Source organism: Polypterus senegalus, chromosome 6, assembly GCF_016835505.1.
Source record: "Polypterus senegalus isolate Bchr_013 chromosome 6, ASM1683550v1, whole genome shotgun sequence".
NCBI lineage: Eukaryota > Metazoa > Chordata > Cladistia > Polypteriformes > Polypteridae > Polypterus > Polypterus senegalus.
The window spans coordinates 174,309,762-174,333,046 of NC_053159.1; the positions used below are offsets into that span (position 1 = coordinate 174,309,762).

Sequence of the window (23,285 nt, forward strand, 5' to 3'; positions counted from 1 at the left end):
CAATCATCAGACACTCTCCATCTGCCCGTTGTTTTGTTATACTTTTCAATACTTTTATACTGCTCAAACGGGCATGCTCAAAAATACACGTGTAATGCCACGAAAAGTGCACGCAGACACTTCATTTCGCAAACAAAACAAGTGCACTTTTATTCAAAACTACCTGTATAACCGAAGAAAAAGAAAGCAAGATACAGTAGGCGATTGATACGACATCTTGCATGGTGCAATGCTAAGAAGTGCAGATTTTCATTCCGTGCTATATAAAATCATCACATTCAAATATTAACAGTTCCCACACACCCAAGGACCGTCCTTCCTACATTTACGACACGTGTACTTGTTGCCGTGTACACACCTCTCTGTGCTATGGTTTCTATTACACTGAATGAGCACCTGACACTGTACTTTCTTCCCTGGGGAAGGTCCGCATCAGAGAATTTCCAGTTCCTGCATAAATTCACACCGATCTGACGCTGTTCGCTTTCAAATAATATTGCATTAGTGCGATTATATTTTCACATATATTGTCTTTCTTTCAGGTGTGTAATAGAAACCACAGCATAGAGAGAAGTGTGTACACTGCTTCTTACAGGAAAAGGCGATGGAAAAAGTGCACTTGAATAAAAGTGCACTTTTGTTATACTTTTACACCAATATATGTTCCTGTGTTTGAACGACACGGGCAGATGGGGAGTGTCTGATGATTGCATATAGCGCCGAAGTTACTGGTCTTTACCATTCTTTCTTCTGCATGTCCTGGGTGCAAAAGAAAAGCATACAGCAACATGCGGGACTGGCAGGAACACTCAATAAAACTGAATAAAAGAAAAGCAAGTGACGGTGAGATACGAAGAAGGCAGCTTCGCCAGCGCTTGTGTGTCAGAACCGGGGCGTTAGTATGCATCGTGGTACACTGCAGAGCGATAGCGGTTCTTTAGTGAAAACAGCCGTGTCAGATGGGGTTGTATGGATTGATTCTGAACGCGACTGAGAGAGTGAAAAGTGAATAAAAAAAAAAGCTAACCTTTACAAAGATCATAAATTGCACCGGCTGTTACAGACTGAAATCAAATGTATGTTTTTCTTCTAAAACAGTAAGACTAAGAACAGTTTACTTCTCAAAAGGGAGGGGCGCAGGATCGAACCCGTGACTTCTTGATTCCCAAGCGGGGGCTGTATCTATTGAACCACGGAGTCAGTTATAGTAAACTGGTGTCAATGTCGCATGTTAAGGCGGCTTTTCTTTCTGCAGTTATATGTTTGAATAAAAGTGCAATTGTGTTATTCTTGTGAAAATGTTTCTTTGCTATTTGGACTTCAGGCTTCATACATTATATAGTTTATGCCTACATTTTGTCATCTACTACTAGAATATAAAAAAAGTTTCTGTTTTAACAATGTGTTGACACAGATTACTGTAGAAACGGAACAGACATGAAATGCGTGTGTTCCAAACAACGATCTATTATTTCCACTCTAAAACTCCACTTCACTCCCAGATACTCAATCAAGGCATGAGCTGAGAGAAGTTCGTGCACGTTCTAAATTGGTGGGGGGATGGAATAGCCGGCTGCTCCTAGCTTCTTTTATCAGCACATTTAGAGAACAAAGGACGCTGGCGGAGAGGTGTGAAGGGATTTAAGAAGCAGTTTAAGGTGGGACGGAATTACGAGTTTTTTCGTAGGCTCTGGTAATTCTAGTGTTAAAAAAAAAAAAAAGGTTGGAATGAAAACCTGCAGCCATGGTGGTCCTCCAGGACTGGACTTGGTGACCCCTTCTCAAGGACACTTCAGGGCACTTTTTTTTTTTTTTTTAATTGGAAAGAAATTGTGAAAAATTGTAGTCCTCTTACCTTGACTCCTTTATTTTTTTTATAGAGCCTACAAGTCCAAAGAAAAGAAGTTTAGAAGGAGTGACCGCAGAGGAAGCTGGTGAACCAAAAACGAAACAAATGAAGACAGAAAATGGTTCTGAAAACGAGTGATGAAACAGTACTTATTTCATTTTTAATTGTATATTAACTGCGTTTTTATTTTAAACAAAAGCGTATGAAGTCCACTTCAATGTCAACCTGAGGAGGAGGAAAAGAAAAAAACAGATCATGTTAGGCATGCGGCAGTAATAGAGGACTGCGGTAGTTTTCATATTTGGTATAAATGCAGCTTTTCGACCCACACGACGTCCTACAAGTGCCTAATTAAAAATCACTTCTACACTTTTATCTCAGTTGACTTAGGAATATTCACGATTTTGGTTTTTTATTTTTTGAGGATTTTTTTTTTTTTTTAGCCTATCTGGATATACTGTACAGATCATTCTAATTTGAGAACTGATGGCTTGTAATTTTATTAAATTAAAAAAAAAAAAAACTTACCGAGGTTTTCTTGTGGAATTTGTAGGAGGCTGGTAAATCATATTTCAGCTCTATTAGGCAAAAGAAGAAAAAAAAATAGAAAATAAAGAGACTTGCCTAGCTACACTCTACTTCAGCTGTAGTGACATGCTTATGCATTTTCTTAGATAATCTGAGGGTAAATTGAATTAAAAATTAAAGAGTAGATCTCTTATCTCAAGGATGTTCCTAGCAATTGCTGCTACATGTCACACCAATCATCATTTATAGAGATTGAAATGTAAGTTTATTACCTGCTATTACTTCCATTTTTACATTCCAGTCATCTGCTTTTTTCTGTATATGCTTTAAAAAAGAAAATAAAAAAAATAAAAATTAACTCTTGCAGAGACGGAAACCTAAAGCATTTTTTGCCGTCTGGTCTTAGTCTTACACAAACTCAAGTGGCATGGTGGAATACACTTAGTTCAGGTGGTATGGTGGCACAGGACTTTTAAAGTGACATTGTTACTGTGTGTGGCTCTCATAGATATCTGAAAATTCTATTCAGATATCAATTTCATGTCTTAAGATATTTGAAAAGAAGCAGAGATCGATTTTAAGAAATGAATTTGAGATCTAGAATATAATTTTTTAGATCTCTCAAACAGTGAATGTGGCGTGTAAAAGACCCTGACGAAGAGGGAGAAATGCTCTGGTGTGATGGAACCAAGACTGAAGCGTTTGGCATCGGAGTGTTGCACCTGAAGGTAACTATACAAGGAAGGAAGCGTGGTGGTGGCAGCATCTTCAGGCTGTGGGTTTGGAGCCTGAGACACGACAACTGCGCCAAAGGAAAAGTTAAATGAAGAAAAGTACATTGATGTCTTCAATAACAACCTACTCCAGAGTGTTCTGGGCTGAAAGTTCACCTTCCAACAAAACCATGACCCTAAGCACAAAGCAAAGGGAACACCAGGAGTGGCTTAGAGACACCTCTATATGAATGCTCTTAAAAGGCCTGCCATAAACCCAGTTGAACAGCTACAGAGACCTGAAAATTGCTGTGCACGGATGGTCTCCACTCAAGCTGATAAGACTTTGAGGTTCAGTGGGGAAGAATGGCAGAAAATCTCCAACCCTTGTTGGTTTAAACCAATGAAGGCTTCAGCTAAGTACAGAGTAAAGGGTCTAAATACTTGTGTCGATGGGGATATTTCAGTTATCCTTTCTTTCACTTGTGTCCATCTGTGCTCAATCTAAACAATGGTTGCCACAATAGTGAGGAATCTGACAGAGTGGCAGAGTGTTGGTGTTAGGCTTATCTTCAATATGACCAATTATTGACTGTGGTATTTGGCTATTTATTCGGTGCATACTTTATTACTGACCAAAACTGGATTATGACACTACCACTTTACCTTTTCGTTCACTTCAATGTAAGCCTCTTGATAAAATGAAAAGGCACATACAGCCTAGCAGCGACCAACAGAAGCAGAAACGTCTACATCACGCCGGACCAACCGGCACCGGCAAGATGGCTTAGAACAACAAAGACAACATGTGCCAAACCACAGAGCAACATCTCCGAAGATCAGGGTCAGCAAGTCTTGCACTGTGACAGTGAACGAGAAATGAATTACACACAAAACCTTTCTGAAGAGCAGCAACAAACTGCCAGACAACAAATTACAACGGAAAAACTACAGCGAGTCCATAACACTAACAACTCAAAACCAGATATTCCCTTTATATTACAGCGTAGACAATTCCCCGTTCGTTTAGCATATTGTATGACTAGCATATCACTGAGTCACAACAACAAACGTTTAACGTCAGTTTATTTACCAGGCCCAAGTCACTACTTATTAAAATTAACCTCCTCATCGTCACTTCATTAACACTTCTATTCTTGCTAAATTTTCGTAAGCACGATTTTACTAGTTTATTTTTAATTTGCAAGAAATTCTAAAACGCTGTTTCCACTTTCTCATTCTGGGTATTTGTGTTGCATGATGAGAGGAAAAAAATAATTTACCGTATATACTTGCGTACAAGTCTGGTCTTGAAACCTGAAAAATCGATCATAAAATCGGACCCCAACTTAATACACCTGTTCAAAAATACGACACTTCTTGCTTCCTCCAATCTCGCACCAGTTTCTCAGAGACATCGAATTTTGTTACAGCATCTTCACCACTTCAATGACTTAAATTAAATATTCTGATCGAACGCTCCATCGTAGATAAGGCATACTCTTATGATGAGGGGGTAAGATACACAAAACAGTGGATTCATTGCTGCAGAAAAGTTTGGATATTACCGTGTGGTCTAACAGGCAAAATACATAGAAATAAGAAGGCCGTGTGCTCCGTGGTTACTTTCTCAGCACATCGTTATCCCTTGGACCAGTAGTGTGAGTATTCGACTTAAGCAACCAACGTTATAACATACTGGAAACTAGAACTGTAAAATCCAGCCCCGACTTACCCACGGTAGAACTTAAATGCAAGTATATATGGTAAATTTAGCACAAGGCTCCAATAAAGTGTGGAAAAAAAAAAAGAGAGGCTCTAAATAATTTCTGAAGCTACCATATTTAGATACAACTCCCATGTTTTGCCACTTTCTTACACATACTTTTAACTTATTAGTTTGTAAAAACATCTGACAACTTAATGAAATTAGAAAGTTCTATACCTCTCGTGTTGATGATTTGTGAAGGGAATACACGGCTGTCTGAGACATACTTAAAGCCATCTTGAGAAACTGCATGTCCATACCTGTAGTGTGAACATAAATTTAAAAACATTCACAAATGGTACACGATATGATGTTAGATGTGAACAAGTTAAAAGAAGAACCCACAAATTGTCTCTGAAATGGACAAAAGTAAATGGCAGCCATCATTCTTTCTTCCATATTTCATGTTCTAGACTTCATGTTTTAGACTTGATTCAATATTTCCAATAACAACACAAGTGAAAATGGCCTGGACAAAAACGATGGGACTGTTAACGTAATATTTTGTTGCCTAACCCTAATTTTGTTTGGCCCACTCTTAATGAGCAAAGTGGTGTCAGGTTTGACGATGGTCTTCTCCAGATTTAGGATTAGGATTCAAATCGGAGCTCGCAGATGGCCACTTCAGAACAGCCCAATGTTTTGTTGTTCTTCATTCTTGGGGGGCTTTTAGCTGTGTCTTTTGGCTCATCATCCTGCGAGGGTCCATGACCTGTGACAAAGACAGAGCACACTGACACTGGGCATGACGTTTCACTCCAGAATGTCTTGATAGTCCCTGAGATTTCATTGTTCCCTGTGCCAGATGGAGCAAAGCAGCCCCAAAACATAACTAAGCCTCCTCCATGTTTCACAGCAGCTGTGCCGTTCTTCTTTATGAAATCTTCATTTTTTTCATCTGTGGAAATGGAGCTGATGTGACTTGCCAAAAAGCTCCAGTTTTATCTCAACTGGCCAAAGGACATTCTCTCAGAAGCACTGTGGCTTGTCAATATGCATTTCAGCAAATTCCAGCCTGGCTTTTTGATGTGGAGTCCTTCTGGGCCGTCTTCCATTGAGCCCACAGTCACCCACAAAGCAACGGATGGTGTGATCTGACACCAATGGACCCTGACCTTGGAGTTCAGCTTGTATCTCTTTAGAAGTCGTCCTTGGCTTTTTGTCTACCATTCTCACCGTCGTCCTGCCTATTCTGTGGTCGATTTTCCTCTTGTAGTTGTGTCCAGGGAGGTTGGCCACAGTCCTATAGACATTAAACTTCTTAATGATATTTGCAGCTGTTGTCACAGGCACATCAAGCTACTTGGAGATGGTGGTCTTCTAGCCTTTGCCTTTTACATGCTTGTCTGTCATTTTCTTTCTGATCTCCTCAGACGACTCTCTCCTTTGCTTTCTCTGGTCCGTGTTCAGTGTGGGGCACACGATGACACCAAAGAGCAGAGCAACGATTTGAATCGGCTGAATGACTGAGTGCACGATTGGAGAGATGTGTGTTTCGAAAAATCGAGAAAACGGCAAATTTGGAAAAAAAAAAAATCAAATCTAATTAATTAGAATCATGTCTAGGGGTCCCAACATAGAATAAGCAACACTTGATTTCTTGATTGCTTTTCTTGATTCGATGACAAATGAAAGTAAATGACAAATGTATACAGGAGACGACTGCTTGGCATTACTTCAATTTCTCAACACGTTGGTCGACATCTGTGCTACTCCATTATAGAATTGACTGCTGGGTATTTTAAAGGATCAGTTCGTTCTCCATCTTACCTGTCCCAATGTATAGTAACAAGATAATTAAAGCAAACAAGGGGCACTGCAAAGGCTTGGAATACTTCTAAGAATGAGAGATTTCAGCTGTTGATTTTTTTAAGAATTTTGCAAACATTTCTGGAAAAAATGTTTTCACTTTGTGATGGGTTATTGTGTGAAGATTGATAGACAAAAATGTCAAATTTATCTATTATATAAAAAAATCTTGGGGCGTGACGTGATCATCTCGGAGAGACACTTTGACATAACGTCAGACGTGATCTTCGCGGAGAGACACTTTTGACGTCACGTGAGACTAGACATTACAACCTTAGGAAGCAAGACCCACGAGACAGTGACTTTTGCATGTCACAACCAACTTACAAATAATTTAAAGCAAGTTCATGGACATCTAACCTAGCAGTTGCTGGAATGCTTTTGGCAGACACACTTGATGTGCCCCCAGCTCCTAAAAATGTTATACGTTCTAGACACATCAACGACTAAGCGAAGAAGAAAGAGCAGCGCATCGAAAAGAGACCTGAAAACAATGGAGAGAAAAGAAGGCAAAAAAGGATGCACAAGAGAACAATAATAATCTGTATGAAAAATTAGAAAATAAGGAAATAATCAGCTTGGACGTCCAGTGAGACAAAAGGACAGCTGCTGTACAGGCTTTTAAAAGATCGACGTGCAGTGCGACCAGCAGATCACGCAGCTTAGCAGCAGCAGCAGCAAGCTAGCAGATGATCCAACCACTTCTCCTTAGCGTGCGTTCAGCCCTAATGAGCAGCATTATACATCCCGCGAAAAAGACATTTAACCACGGCGAAAATAAAGGACAAAGAGTAGTTGACAAAGTAGAACGTTGTAAAGAATTCAAAAATGTTGCCATGGTGCACATACACAGAAGGTCTTCTCAGATTCACTTTAAAATCCAGTGAGACAAGGATACGAGACCAATGGACATCTGCTGTGCAGGGTTTTAAATGATTGACGCGCAGTGCGACAAGCAGAACATGCAGCTCGGTGGCAGTTACAGAAAGCCAGCAGCTGATCCATCCGCATCTCTTTAGTGTGGGGTCAGCAGGGCCCCCCACATCCCCCCTCCTTCACAATGCGACCGGCAGAGATGTGAAGTGGCAGGCTCATAGTGCGCCCCCGAGGGGAGGCTTGTGGGTAAGTGAGCAAAACGAGGACAGCTGCTGTACAGGCTTTGAAATGATCGACCGCACGAGGAGCAGTAAGCCAGCAGATCCGTCCACATCTCCAAAGCGTGCCCCCCCCCTTTAACAGCACAAACGGCAGAAATGCCTCGCAGAGTAAGGGGGGAGGGGGTGAGCAGGGGACAAAGCCCTCTAGTCTTATTTAAAATTAAATCTACAGCACAATAAAATGAAAGGGGCCTGACATCTTTGCGAATCTGCTGTAGCCTTGTGGTTCTCGTTGCACATCAGACTGCCCCGTGTAACACGCCTCATTTTATGTGATTTCCCTTTCTTAATGGAGATGGGTTGAGTGAATTAGGGCTCCTTCAAGCCTCCTTAATTCAATTTTTGTGCGTGGGAGAGCCTGTCCTGGCCTGCCATATTAAAGGCTACATAGCTTAAAAGTGGTAGTTAAACCTCAGCTATTATCTGATTATACAGAACATGACGGCAAGCAGCCCTGCAGAAAAAAGGAAAGCTATTAGTGACGCTTATGGAGACATCAAGAAACTGATAAAAGAAAAAGCTTTTGGGATTTGTAACCTGTAATCTTATCAAAAGTAAAACAGAACCTGGACGAACTTCTTCACAAAACCATCCAGCTATGCAACAAACAATGTGGCCTTGTAAAAGACTATGGCATGGTGAAATTCACACCAAGTTTTATGAATGAGGCCCCTAGTTGCTTAAGAAAACACCCAACGCATTTCCTCAACTTGAAACTCAAGAAAAACAGGACCCTGGCACACGGAACTGATAGAATCGCCCATACTGTTCACTGTTTCACCAACAGCCACACCACCTGCTCTTCTGAACTGGTCGCCAAGCACGTTCAGGCCCGACCAGGACTTGGATGGGAGACCATCAAGGTAAAGCTTGGGTGGCTACTAGAAGAGGTGTTGGCGAGGCCAGCAGGGGACGCTTACTCTGGGGTCTAAATGTGGATCCCAGCACCCCTGAGATGGGGACATTTGTGCCATAAATATGGCATCATCCTACAGATGAGATGAGATGGTGGCTTTGAGGCTAGGAATCTGCGCTTGCAAATCCTGTAAAACGCCAAAAGTGACTCTACTTTCTTGGGCCCTTGAAGAAGGCCCTTATCCTGCAATTGCTCCATCCTGGGTATGACGTTAATCTGCATCCAGCAAACCTGAAGGTTGGTGGCAGAATTGGCACTCCAGCCACCATAAAAAGCCTGACAGTGGATCCACTCCATCTGAACTAGTGTGGTGCTGAGGTGTCACCCGTTGCATGGCTGCACTCAGGTCCTACTCTGGGGTCCTGAGTTGGTTTGTCATGTGGTGGGTGCGGCGATGTGTTGTATCAGCGTCTGCTCTTAACCTCCTCTCTCTACAGGCAAGATGTAAAACCGAGGTCCTGACTCTCTGTGGCCATTAAAGATTCCCTGTTGTAAAGTGACATCCACGGCTGATTGGCACCTTTTTAAATAAATAATCTCGCGTCTTGGTAGGAGGGGGCGTGGGTAGCATGGCGAGAGCGGTTCCAGGGCGCGATGTGGGAGCAGGTGGTTCTACGTGAAGTGCACAGATGTAGGATCGTCCGGGACCCTAATTGGTGCCGGGAGCTGTTTATCATCACCGCTGTGCCACATCCCTATTCTAAAAGGGGAAAATCGAGTGCAAGGAGAAAAAAAACAAAATAAAAAACAGAATTAAAAAGAGAAATTGGGTGGGAAAATGGAGGAAGGAAAGAAAAAGGCCGATCGGAGAAGAAAGGAGGTGCAAAGAATACCATACCCATACCATATTTATTTGTTGAGCGCTTAAAAACACAGCATTACAACTGACCGAAGCGCTGTACAGTTACAACAAGCAGGACTAAAAGCAAAATATTAAAAACAAACATTAAGAGAGAATTAAAACAGAGATACTAAAAACAGGTCAGGGGACCAAATAAAATAGAGAAAATAGCAAAAGGCAAGTGCAAAATGAAACAGGTTAAGAATTAAAAGCCAATGTGAAGAAGTGCGTTTTTAGGCGAGATTTGAATGTGGCGACTGAAGCGGCTTGCCTAACCACTAAGGGCAGGGAGTTCCAGAGCCTGGGTGCACAGACGGAGAAAGCCCTTTCACCACGAGCTTTAAAACGTGCCTTGGGAACGGTTAGGAGCAGCTGATCTGCGGATCTAAGAACACGAGGGGGATTGTGACAATGGAGCAAGACACTCAAATAGGCGGCGGGGGCTAGACCGTTTAATGCCTTATACGTTAGGAGGAGAATCTTAAAATCGATGCTGAATCTAACCGGCAGCCAGTGTAGGGTTTTTAAAATCGGTGAAATGTGTTGGATTCTGCTACTTCCAGTTAGAAGCCTTGCAGCCGCATTTTGAGCCAGTTGGAGTCTAGAAAGAGTGGCTATACTGATACCAAAAAGGCAGGAATTAGAGTAGTCAAGCCGGGACGTAATGAATGCATGGATTACTGATTCCAGGAGGTGGTTAGACAGAATAGGCTTGAGTTTGGCGATTCGCCTTAGATGGAAAAAGCAGGATTTTACTGTGCTGTTGACTTGAACATCCATATTCAGGAACGTATCCATTTTGATTCCAAGATTGGAGACAGACGAAGTTACTGGAATGGGAAGAGAAACGAGGCAAAGGGGAGGAGCCTGTTTGCAGTCGGGACTAAAAACAATGACCTCGGTTTTTGAATCGTTCAGGTGAAGGAAGTTTACAGCCAGCCAGTCCTTAATGTCAGATAGGCAGTCGAGGAGAGGTTTGGTGGAGTCAGTTGGCTTGAGGGAGAAATAAATTTGGCAGTCGTCAGCATATAGGTGATATGAAATTGCATGTTTTCTAAAAATTGCACCTAAAGGCAGGATGTAGATTGAAAAAAGTAGTGGCCCTAAAATGGAACCCTGGGGGACCCCACATGGGAGTGGGACTGATTCAGATGAAAAATCGTCTAGCATGACTCCGAGAGTCCTGTTGCAGAAATATGACCTGAACCAGTCGAGGGCTAAGCCAGATACAACAGCCCAGGATTCGAGTCGGGAGATCATGATGTCGTGGTCGATTGTGTCGAAAGCAGCAGATAAGTCGAGAAGAACCCTAACCACGTGGAGTCCTGAGTCCAATGCCAAAAGGACGTCATTTAGGACACGTAAATCCGCGGTTTCTGTGCTGTGTTAGGGCCTAAAGCCTGACTGAAAAAGATCCATTACCTGATGGTCCTGTAGGTGATGAGTTAATTGCTCATAAACTAATTTTTCTAGTATTTTTGACAAGAAAGGTAGTTTGGAGATTGGACAAAGATTGGAAAGAACGGCAGGGTCAAGATCAGGTTTTTTCACAACTGGATGTACAACTGCGTGTTTGAAAGCACGAGGAACTATAGCCGAGGATTGACTACTAGTTATGATCTTTAGGACATCATATCGAATCACAGGAAACACATCTTTCAGCAGTCTGGACGGCACCACATCGTCCAGAGAGCCCGAAGGCTTCATTGAGGCGACGATTTTTTCCGAAATGGGTTCAAAGCTGGTGAGGGAATGTGGTGTTATGGGTCCACAGCTCGTGGAGAAAAGGCCATTGATTTTAAATAAATAATCACCGCACCCGAGGCGGCTTCGTGAGGGGGGCGTTGTTGTAGCGAGCCGCGGGGCAGTCGTCGATGTGGGCGTTTCTCACCGTGTGCACAGGTGAGGAACTGCCCACATTCGTGATTGCTCCCGTGGCTAATGCTGCAGCTGTGATGGCCCCTCACGTTTTTAAAAGAAGCGCAAGTCGGTTGGGGAGAAAGAGAGAGAATCGATCGGAGAGAAAGGAAAGGAGAGGACGGAGGTTACAGGGAGCGTGGAAGCAAGCGGTGCAGGAGAGAGACGGACACGCTGAGCGGTGGTGAGCGCGCGATCGAGCCGTGGGCAGCTGCGAGGAAGCTGGGTGTTGGGCCGACACCCAGGTGTTTGTGTAGATGTCGCTCCCGCTGAGTGATCTGGTAGCGGGAGTGACAAGGTGAAAGCGACGGGCCGCAGAGAGGCCATGGAAAAGGCAGCGGAAGTCGGGAGACTTGGTGATGGAATCCCCAACGGGCGACCTGGCGTTGAGGGTAATCAAGTCTCGGGGACTGGGATGAGTGCCAGACCGAAGCCAGGGATCGGGAGGTCTCCAGTCTCGAGCGTGTGATGTAGGAGGGCAGCTGCAGAGAGCGTCTTGCCTGCTGCTAAGCCCGTACGGGATAAGCAGGTGAGACGCATACAGAAAATAGGCACCGGATTGTGTTAGTGTTTTAAGATTGATTCCATAAGAAGATTTAACCTCCGATTTTAAGGATTGTTTTTTCTATTGAGTTTTAACCCCCACGTGTTCTTTTAATGGATTATTTATTTTATTGAAGATCTGCACTATTTATTGGAACACTGTTTTTGATTTGATGGACAATTCTAAATAAAAGCACTTTTGCACTTTTTACCTTCCCCTTGCTAAGATGCTCAATTATTGCCTTCACTGACTAGCTCACTCGGTAACATTATCGACGGTGTTGGGTTCGAGTGCTTCCAATAGCAAAGGGAGTGTGGAGCCAGAACCCACATCGTCACAGGGAACCGTGCGCAGGAGCGGCTAAATCAACAGAGCCAGAAGAAGAAATGGAGATCTGGGATCTAATGTTCGTGACCTTATCCAGAAAAAAACGTGAGGATCTGATTACAAAGAGCAGTGGAGGCAGAAGAGAAAACAGTTACGGCTGGAGAGAGGACAGCATTTAGTGTTTTGTATAAGACACATTGATTGCCAGAGTTTTTTGAGATGATGTCAGCGAAAAAACGGTTCCTTGCACCTCTGACTGCTCTCTGGTATTGGGACCACGCGTCTCTCATGCAGTCGAAGGTAACAGTGAGACCATCTTTCCTCCATTTACGTTCTAGCCGCCTACAGTTTTGCCTGATGGAGCGAGTTTGTTCGTTTAGCCATGGGTCATGCTTGACTTTGGATTGTCTCTGTTTGAGTGGGGCTACGACATCCATCACAGCAGGAAGTGTGGAAAGTTTGCAATAAAACATCAGCATCCGTGGATTCACATGATGTGGAGATTGGTGAAAAAGCAGCAGCAAAATCTTCAGCAGCAGAGGGGGGAATGACACGGGAGGGACGAGTGGTGGTGGATTTACCATGCTCAACAGAGACCAAATCCAGATTAAACAGAACAGGCGAGTGGTCAGAAAAGCTGGGAGGCAGAATGTCCAAGTCACTGATCCTGAGACCGCGAGAAAGAACCAGGTCCAGTGTGTGAACCTGTCCATGTGTTGGTCCGTTCACTAGTTGAGAGAGACCAAAGGAGTCAATAATGTCCAGAAAGTCTTTTGCTAGAGGATTAACGGGACAGCAGACATGGATATTAAAATCACCCAAACAAAGGAAGCGATCATATCTGCAGGTAATATCAACCAGGAAAGCTGCAAATTCATCTAAAAAGTTCTTATTGTATTTTGGAGGGCGATAAATGAGTGTGCACAGCAGCGGTGGTGAGCAGACTAGTTCAAACATACTGAGCTCAAAAGTTGAAGGGGAAGGAAGGGCGGTTGCAAATAAAATCAGATTTAAATAAGGTCAATAAGCCACCGCCGTGGTGCTGCGCTCTCGGCGAGTTGATAAAGGAACATCCCGGGGGCAAAACTTCAGTGAGTGGGAGCGTCTCGCCCAGTAAAATCCAGGTTTCAGCAGTACATAAAAAATCCAGGCCATTAGAAAGAAAAAAGTCTTTCAGGATGAAAGTTTTGTTCACGACCGATCTGGCATTTATCAGCACGAAAATGAAGGAGAAAAGGCGCAAGGGTGAGATCAGGTGCAAGTGCGGTCACAGAAGGTGGAGAAGGGAGAGCCCGGAGGAAGTCCCTTCACAGTGCATGAACGGCGCTCTCGGGGGGCTGATGGCCACCCTAGCTTAGTGATCCTGGATAGCTGGAGAGGCCAAGATGCTGCTCAGTTATAGCAACTCACCGCAGAGAGGGCAGTGCGGCTGGAGGGAAAGTAAGAGGCTGTTGTGCTGGTGGTGCCAAGGACCACGGGGACACAAGCCTGGCAGCGGGAGTAGGTGGCTCGATGAGGTGCCCTGGTTGAAACCAGAGAGGGCTAGAAGGGGGCTGGAACCGAGGAGCAACATGGATGGTGGGCTTAACTGCCAGATTGGCACCTCCTTGGCTGCAAGAACTCGCAGTGGGTTAAGCTAAGGAGACGCCAGGTTTTAAAGGACTGCACCGGGGCTCAAAGTTTCAAAGGCAGTTTCCTGCCCTCTGGATTTTAACTTCATTTTAATGGATTATTTATTTGATTATCTGAACCTCCTCACTGACTTTTTTTTTTTTATTGTTGTTGTCTTTACACTGCTCTCTTTGGACACTTGTTTTTGTTTGTTTTTAATAAAAGCACTGGACACTTTTGCATCGTCCCTTTGCTTCATGTGTTGTCCTCATTTGCACAGCTCATCCCAGTCACGACTAGCGACGGTGTCGGGTTTAAAAGGCTCCCAAATGAGAAGAGGGAACATGAAGCCGGACTCGCACCGTCACAATCCCTGGGCACCTTCGTAAACAGTAGGGTGTATACTGGTGTCCTGGCTAAACTGCCCACCATGGCCTAGTCATTCTTGCCGATAATTGGCTAACTCCCCCTCACCCCCTAACACCTAATGTGTGGGGAGCATACTGGTGCAATAATGGCTGCCGCCGCATCATCCAGGTGGGTACTGTGCATCAGTGGTGGCTGAAGTGGCTCCCCACTCAGTGTGTAAAGGTGAGAAAAGTGATATATTAATGTAAAGAATTATTATTATACTAGGGGGCTTCACGCCTGCTCACTTCACTCGCCCACTGTAGCATACGCTATGCGCCAACTACCTCGCGTCTCTGCCACTCGTGTTGTGAACAGGAGGGCTGAATGCACCCCAAGGACACGCGGTCGCTCCTCCGACACCCCCTCTTAAGCGGTGATACAATGAGAAACAAATAGTTGTCTTTTTTTACCTCCTCTTTGCTCGATCAGCTGCTGCCGTGTGATCTGCATTTCGCGCGGCGCACTTCTGTCATATCACCTATGTCCATATATTCAATCTCTTTTCACATTTATTGCATTGAACTCTGATTCCTCTGTTTGGAATTTCATCGTGACAATGCAACGTATAACTGCCCGTGAGTGAATATCATTTCTTTCTCTTTCTACAAGAAATGTGTCTGACATAACCACACAGGACTTTCACAAATCTCTTTGCATAAGCTCTTGTATCGCGGGGCTTCCGGCCCTGGGCGTGGTTACATCGCTTGGCACGAAAACTCGTCTCGCAGGACGTGAAAGTGTCTCTCTGAGAAAATCACGTCTCGTCTCCTTCCTTTTTTTTTATAATAGAGAGACTGGCTACTGTCTGATGTCAGAATAAGCTCTGGCATTCTGCAGCCATACGGTGGAAAAGGTCAGTTTAGAAGAGAGCTGATTTGATAGGTCCCTGTAATATAAAAAGACGTACATTTGTTGTACTAACCTTTATTGTGCTTGGTTCCAAATGGGGGATTCATTATTACAGTGTCAAACTTGTTTGAGAATCTCTCTGGTACGAGTGCACAAACGTCACACTGGACAGTGTCAATATTTTTAAGGTCAAATTCTTCAATGTTCCTGCTACATATCTCTAGGGCATCCTCATCGATATCGAACCCCACACAGAGTCTGATTAAGAGAAGAGAACAACTGGTCGTTATTTAATAAATGCTGGTGAAATTAAAAAAAAACATTTGCCATACAGATATTTTCTAGCATTTTCCTTTTTATATGAACAAAGAACCTTCTTCAAAATATTGAATACAAAATCACAGACTGTAATGGACGGCATGCAGGAACTGGCATCTTTACCCGGTCAGGAGGCCACTATAACAAAATTTATTCTGGATCATCAGTCCTCAATATATTAAGTGGAAGGTCCCTAGTTTAGGATTCCCACACAGACTCAAACAGGGCATAATGGGACTTGTGTGGGGCAGCCCTGTTGGGTTCCGTGGGGGCCGTGAAGGGATTCACAATCTCTACTTTTTGGGAACTTCCAATAGACCCGGAAGTACCTCCATTGGGCTACACGCTGGCACCAGAAGTACTCCTTGGTCAGGGAGCCAGAGTTGAGAGGAAGCAGATGAAGCTTGCCTGGAGGAGCGGTGGAGAGGGGAAACAATAAAAGACTGAAGAATTGTATTATTTGTAGTGTGTGCCTTTTAAAACATTTAGTAGAAGTTATTTAAAAGATTAAAAACTTTCAATTAAAGTTAGGACTTGTGTCTGGAGTTTGAGGTGCTGCAACACCCACTGGTGGCCACAATACACAATGATTTATAGGCCGGTAACTAAACCAGAGTAGCAAGATTCAAAACTAGCATAAGTATAATCTAGTCAGGCAAACTTAATAAACAAATTCTCAAAGTAAAACCAAAATAAAATACTGAATTGGATTTGAGGAAGAAGTATAAATAGACTTTACCATCCTGCTTTTTTATTGTTTGTCACACTATGTGAAAAGCACAGCGAGATGCAGCGCCTACAAAGAGTATTCGCTACCTTGGAGGTTTTCCACACCTTATTGTTATACAGTATTGAATCTCAGTGGGTTTAATTTGGCTTTTTTGACCCTGATCAACAGAAAAAGACTCTTTAATGCCAGTGAAAACAGATCTCTGCAAGGTGGGCTACACTAAATGGGGCGGGTGATACAAGAAAAACTGTAGCTCTTGATAATTACAACATTTTGTATACCACAGCATAGACCTAAAAATGTCTAAAATTAAGTCCTAGTGAGGTAATTTATATCAAAACAATTACTGGAGTATTTTTTTAAACTTGACAGCAAATAAGAATTTTTATTTTATTTGAATAGTCATCTAAACTACAATTAAACAAATCAGAGAACAAATTTACAAAATAATACCATATTTTCAACAGTGCTAAAAAGCTCTTAAATAACAAAGTCCACAAGGTGCCACCTCCCATGTAACATTTTCACTCCACTTGGAATACAAAATGCGTAGCCGCTATCAAAGTGTACCAAGCGTCTCAGAGAAGCAAAGCTTTTAGTTTACAACAGGGGTGGGCAAATTCAGTCCTGGAGAGGCTGCAGGTTTTTGCTCCAACCCAGTTGCTTAATTAGAAAACAGTCCGTGCCAATAATTTAATTTGATACCATACCATACCATACCATATTTATTTGTTGAGCGCTTAAAAACACAGCATTACAACTGACCAAAGCGCTGTACAGTTACAACAAGCAGGACTAAATGCAAAATATTAAAAATAAACATTAAGAGAGAATTAAAACAGAGATACTAAAAACAGGTCAAGGGACCAAATAAAATAGAGAAAATAGCAAAAGACAAGTGGAAAATGAAACAGGTTAAGAATTAAAAGCCAATGTGAAGAAGTGCGTTTTTAGGCTGATGACTTTTTTTGATGACTTGTTAGTGCTTTAACTCTGCCATATCAGGCCATTCTCATATCCTAGATGTTCTTCCCCTTTGTAAGGATATCATTTAAATGATTTGAAGGCTAAAATGGAGTAATACTCAATCTTTCACTTGTTTCTCTTCACTTTCCTTCCAAGTATTTAATTAAAGCCAACAGTGCATGATAAAAACTCAAAGGTGTAAATGGTAACAAGCTAAATGGAGAAAAGCTGCTTTCTTTTGTCATTTGAATCTTATTGCTAATAAAAAGCCATTAAAAACCAAGAGTGCAGCTGTTTAAGACTAAAACAAGCAATAAGCGTTCAGAATCAATCGTAACAAGCGAGACAACCAAAGTGAAGCACAAGTGTCACTAGAGCAATAAGTGCTTCTTATTAAGCAATTGGGTTGGAGCAAAAACCTGCAGCCACTGCGGCCCTCCAGGACTGAATTTGCCCACCCCTGGTTTACAAAGTGCTCAGCCAGTATCGGTTTGATGAAGGGAACGGAGAACATGCGAAGTGGCACATTGTGGACAGAACAAGCTGCATCAGAGGACAGAGCACAGTGCGCGTCAAATCAATGCTGGCTGCGTACTTTGTATTCCAAGGCGTATGAAAACAACACGATGCACAGAGAGCATACCCGACAATGTATGCAAAGGCAACAATAAAGTTTTGGCTTTCTTTGGCTGTGTACGCATCTGCCATAAAAAACGTTTGTGTCATTCAATACATGGGCTAGCATTTCAATATAGCCGTACTCAGTCAGTCATTATCCAACCCGCTATATCCTAACTACAGGCACTGGGGTCTGCTGGAGCCAATCCCAGCCAACACAGGGCGCAAGGCAGGAAACAAACCCCGAGCAGGGCACACACACACACGGGACAATTTAGGATCACCAATGCACTTAACCTGCATGTCTTTGAACTGTGGGAGGAAACCGGTGCTATAGCTGTACTCAAATCATATATATTTTTTTTTTATCTACAAGGCACCTCATTTGCGGTCAAGTACCATGTTGCACGGGTCCTTACATGTTCACAAAGAAAGCCCACTGCTCATTCTTACGTTTGCATACATTGCTGGGTCTGCAGAAGTGTTGTCATTTGTACACACGGCCCGCACACCCACAATGTGCCATCTTGTGTGTTCTCCTTTCCCAACGTCAATTTGAGGCTCACAGTGTAATGCAACTTCATTTGAGTCTTCATACATTTCTTAGCTAACTGAAATAACTAGAGCACTAATAGTTTTCAAATTAGTGTATGATCTTTTTTTTATTACATTTACTGAAAAGGAGCTACTGTATATTTACGAGTTGCCAACTAAACGTGAACTGCTTGTGTTTAAAGATTTGGGAGGAAAACCTAAACATTATGAACTGATTTCAAGATACATTTACTCACCCAGCACCTAATACAGCAGCTCCAACACTAAGAACTCCACAACCGCAACCCAAATCGGCCACCAGTTTATCTTCAATATCATCAAAGGAATTGTGAATTGTGTAAAGCATACAAGCTGCAAAACAGGAATGAGAGAAGGAATTACTGGCTTAAAACACAGTTTACAAAGGCAGAACGCATGTTAAATATTGTTTGGTTGAATTACGTCACAATCATAAAACCTAGTTTGTATAGTGATGCAAAGGTAAGGGGGTTACTGAAGACACACCACCTGAAAGCACCTTCATAGGAGGAGGTTCTGAAAAAATGTAATCTAATCTAATAGAGGCTTTCAAAAGATTTGTGAACCCACCAAGTGATCTCACACTATAGCACCCTGGGACTGAATCTCAGACTTAATTTCCTGTCTGTCTGGGGTCTGCATGCTCCCCTTGTGTCTTTGTGGGTTCTTCTCCCAGCATTCCACTTTTCATTTACAATACAAATGTGCACGTATTACATTTACTTATTTGTCTGATGACTTTATCCAAGGTGACGTACAACATTTAAGAGCAGTGAAAATAAACCTGCGTTTAATTAGGTTGTGAGTAAGTAAAATCAATGACTGCTGGTAAATGACGTAGTGTGCCTCCACCCCCCCATAATCCCAGAGACAAGTTAAGGTTACTTGGGGACTCTAGACTGGCCCACTCTGGTTGTATGTGTGAGTGTGCCCTGTGAAGGACTGGTATTCATCGCAGGGTTGGGACCCCCCTTATGCCCAAAGCTGCTATCCTCCAGAATGAAAAAAGTAATATTTGGAACAGTAGATGAATAGGGGCAGCACGGTGCCTCACAGTTAGGAGACCTGGGTTCGCTTCCCGGGTCCTCCCTGTGTGGAGTTTGCATGTTCTCCCCGTGTCTGCGTGGGTTTCCTCCCACAGTCCAAAGACATGCAGGTTGGGTGCATTGGTGATCCTAAATTGTCCCTAGTGTGTGCCCTGTGGTAGGCTGGCGCCCTGCCCGGGGATTTGTTCCTTCCTTGTACCCGGTGTTGGCTGGGATTAGCTCCAGCAGACCCCCGTGACCCTGTAATTAGGATATAGCGGGTTGGATAATGACTGACTGAGTACGGCTATATTGAAATGCTAGCCCATGTATTGAATGACACAAACGTTTTTTATGGCAGATGCGTACACAGCCAAAGAAAGCCAAAACTTTATTGTTGCCTTTGCATACACTGTCGGGTGTGCTCTCTGTGCATCGTGTTGTTTTCATACGCCTTGGAATACAAAGTACGCAGCCAGCATTGATTTTGGCTCTGCAATTACAGCCCAGGCAGGTGAAGTAACTTGCTGAGGGTCACACGGTGTCAGAAGTGGGATTTGAACCCACAACCTCGGGGTCTGAAGTCCAGAGCCTCAACCACTACACTAAACTGCCTGTCTAAAGCAGATACCATTTAACTGCTTTACTATTAAGTTAACTGGCTATTCTAAATTAGACACGCGTAAATGGGTCCTGCCCCAGACTTCTGCCCACCGTCCGCAAGACACTGTTTGGCTGGGCTCCATACCACTTGTGACCCTGAATTGGATTAGATGGGCTTCATAATAGCATGTCAATTAAAAAGGTATTCACTTCTTGTAAAGGTTTCACATTTTATTGTATCCCAGTGGATTTAATTTGCCCTTTTTGACACTGACCAACAGAAAAAAGTGAACACTGATCTCTGCACAGAATTCCAAAGTAATGACAAATATAAAGCAGTTCTGCCTTTGAATCAGTGTTGACAGCAGCCACTGCAGCCTCAAGTCTCTCTCTCTCTCTGTCAGTTTTGAGCATCAAGACCACGGGTGTCAAACTCCAGGCCTGGAGGGCCACAGTGGCTGCAGGTTTTCATTCTAACAATTGACCAGTTTTCACTGCTAATTAACTCCTTTTCCGTTCATTTTAAGAGCCCTGTTTTTAAGGAGTCAGTCCTCTCAATTGATTCTTTTCTTCATTAAATGGCAGCCAAACAGAAATGAGACATGAAATGAGCCAACAGATGATCAGCTAAACTGGGGCTTCAAACACCAACCAGTTTCTTAATGAGAAGCCGATTCTTGCTGTTAATTAATTAATTACTTAATTCCACGGCTTGCTGCTGCTCTCATTCTGCTACAGCAGACTTTTACTAAACTGTTGATTTTCTATGAACACCAATTGTCAAAATGTTTTGTTGACCTGAGAGATCAACCTCACTGAGACCCTCACCTTTCTTTATGTGCAGATAATGTGGTTAGCTGGTCACATGGCAGTCTCATTATTGTCTGGCTGCTAATTAAGGAAAAAGAAAGAACTAAGGGGTCTGAGTCGAGTTAATTAACTCTTTCAGGGCTGAGGTCGACTTTTGTCAAAAGGAGGAGTTGACGATGGTAATCGACTGTAAACTGTCACAAAACCAACCGTTATGTTTTAGTTGGACTCTCGTTGCTAGAATTAAAGTTAGATTCATTGGTTTGACTGAGATTTCCTGCACTCGCATGAGTATCAAGGCACAAACAGCAGCAAAAATGGCACTTAAATCTGGCGAGAGATCAAAGCGAATGCGTAAAGCAAAACGCTCCGTGGACGACATTTTCCTATTATTATTTCTGAACTGGACTATGACTTGTCAGACTCAGATTATGATACAAGTGACTGTAAACGAACGTGAGGTTCCGGCTTCTGCCGATTGGTCCCCAGTTAATCACTGTACTGACAATGTTCATCAGGGAGGACTGCCACTTAACAATAAGAGGTAGAAACCAGATTGCAATGCACTGCGATCGTGTCCCTGCCATGCAAAGACAGCCTGGCCACACATTCTTGGCAAACTGGTAGCCACAGCATGCAATAACAAACGTTTTATGTTAATTACTTTGTGAAACCATTGCTTGTCAGAAACTATGTTTTTTTGGAATAAATATTCAGCCCTCAAAGAGTTAAAACTAAGGCAAAAGAAGTTAATTAGCAGCAAAGACAGGTCACTAATTAACAAGGTGGTTAGAATGAAAACCTGCAGCCACTGCGGCCTTCCGGGACTGGAGTTGGACACCCCTGATCTAGACACTACACTTTCTCCACATTCTTCTTTGCCAAACTGCTCAACCTCTTACAGGTGTCATGGTGATCGTGAGGGAACATCCTTTGTCAAGTCCAGCCACAAATTCTCAATTGGACTGAGACCTGGACTCACATCAGGACATTCACATTGTTGTTCTGTATAGCTTTGGCTTTAAACTTGAGGTCACTGTCCAAAGCGCAGGTTTCTTGCAGATCACATTCGTTTTCTTTCTCCAGGACATTCCTGTATTTTGCTGCATTCATTTCACTCTAACAAGGACTCCCGGGCCTGCTTGAGCAACTTTATAACAAAATGCTGCTGCTGCCACCACCATTCTGCAGGTTGAGTGCGATGTGTTTTTGATAATGTGCAGTGTAACATGCTGTTTAGCCTGATGGTCTCATTTCACCACAGAATCTTCTCCCAGCTGACTACCATGTGCCTTCTGCTGAGATGTTCTGCCTCTTTTCTTGTCTTTGCCACTCTCCTATCAAGCTGTGACGCAGTTGTTGTCTACACAGTCTCTCCAACCTCAGTCCACTGCAGTTTGTCACTCCCTCGGAGTTTATCAGGGGGTCTCTCATCTTCATTTTGCACCACGGCACCATTTATGTGAACGGCCTGTTCTGTGCATATTTCTTAATGACTGATGTAGGAGGAAGATCAGAATAACCTGAGAAATACCATACGAGAGCACGGAGAGCGCGTTCAGAGTCCACACAGACAATGGCCAGGCGCGGAATTCGAAACCAAGATGTGAGATCCGTAAGCCATCGGCAGTACCCGCTACGTAGCCCCCATCGTTTTCTTTTAAATGCAAGCAATCGTCGCCTGTACGTGTCCGTGTCTATTCACATCACTTACTCCCAAAAGAATTATTGTTCTGTAACGCAGTTTGCAAAACTTCTGTTAAAAACAAAACCCGAAGAGAGTGACAGATAGGAAGAAAACAATCCTTATCATACCTGCGATGTGAGGTCTCGTCGGATACTGTTCTAGGAGAAGTTTAGGCTTTTCAAAAACATCGACTTGCTGAAGGCAGCTCTCCAGCTCTTTCCGCTTCATTATTCGTACTTTAAATATTCTCGCACACAAAACTTGGAGCCTTTTACATGAGACGTCATTAATCGCAAATCGGACAGTCTCTCTATGCTCGCTTACTCCTGCAAATAGACCTGGCAACGGCGTGACTCTCCGTGGAGCACCAAACGTCTTCCGAAGAGAAACAAAAGTCTGTGAATGAGCGTTCCGTGTGGCTGTCGCTCCATTAACTTTACGTTTCTCTTCTGTTTTCACCGTAACGTGAGGTGCGTTAATGCCACCCAGTGACCTGGCGTTAGCAGCAAAAATGACATAAATACCTCAAGATAAAGCACACACCTAAAAGAAAAATTAAAATGTCAAGGTATTGACATGATGAACAGTTTTTCAATTTCGACACAAGGCCAGATTAAGACCCTCAAAGCCCTTTTTGTTGTGTTATTTTTTTCTAAACCATGGGACACGATCGTTTTAAATGTCTACCCAGTTGTTTTATTTTTTTGCGAATAGG

At 43.1% G+C, this 23,285-nt stretch overlaps 2 protein-coding genes across 2 annotated transcripts in view; one reads left to right on the forward strand and one right to left on the reverse strand.

Moving 5' to 3' along the window:
- ssb (small RNA binding exonuclease protection factor La) overlaps window positions 1-2,372 on the forward strand; it is a 36,015-nt gene extending 33,643 nt beyond the window's left edge. Inside the window, exon 12 of the mRNA XM_039757587.1 lies at window positions 1,881-2,372. Coding sequence (XP_039613521.1) covers window positions 1,881-1,987 — 107 coding nt within the window. The 3' untranslated portion in view covers window positions 1,988-2,372. The remainder of the gene's footprint in view (window positions 1-1,880) is intronic.
- On the reverse strand, window positions 1,985-22,941 carry mettl5 (methyltransferase like 5). Its single transcript, XM_039757588.1, has 7 exons — window positions 22,699-22,941; window positions 18,664-18,778; window positions 15,314-15,498; window positions 5,036-5,118; window positions 2,650-2,701; window positions 2,378-2,427; window positions 1,985-2,074 (listed from the first exon to the last, which is right to left on the reverse strand). Exons 1-7 carry the CDS (start codon window positions 22,796-22,798, stop codon window positions 2,033-2,035), a joined length of 627 nt encoding a protein of 208 aa, XP_039613522.1. The 5' UTR covers window positions 22,799-22,941; the 3' UTR covers window positions 1,985-2,032.
- Between the last annotated feature and the right edge of the window lie 344 nt (window positions 22,942-23,285).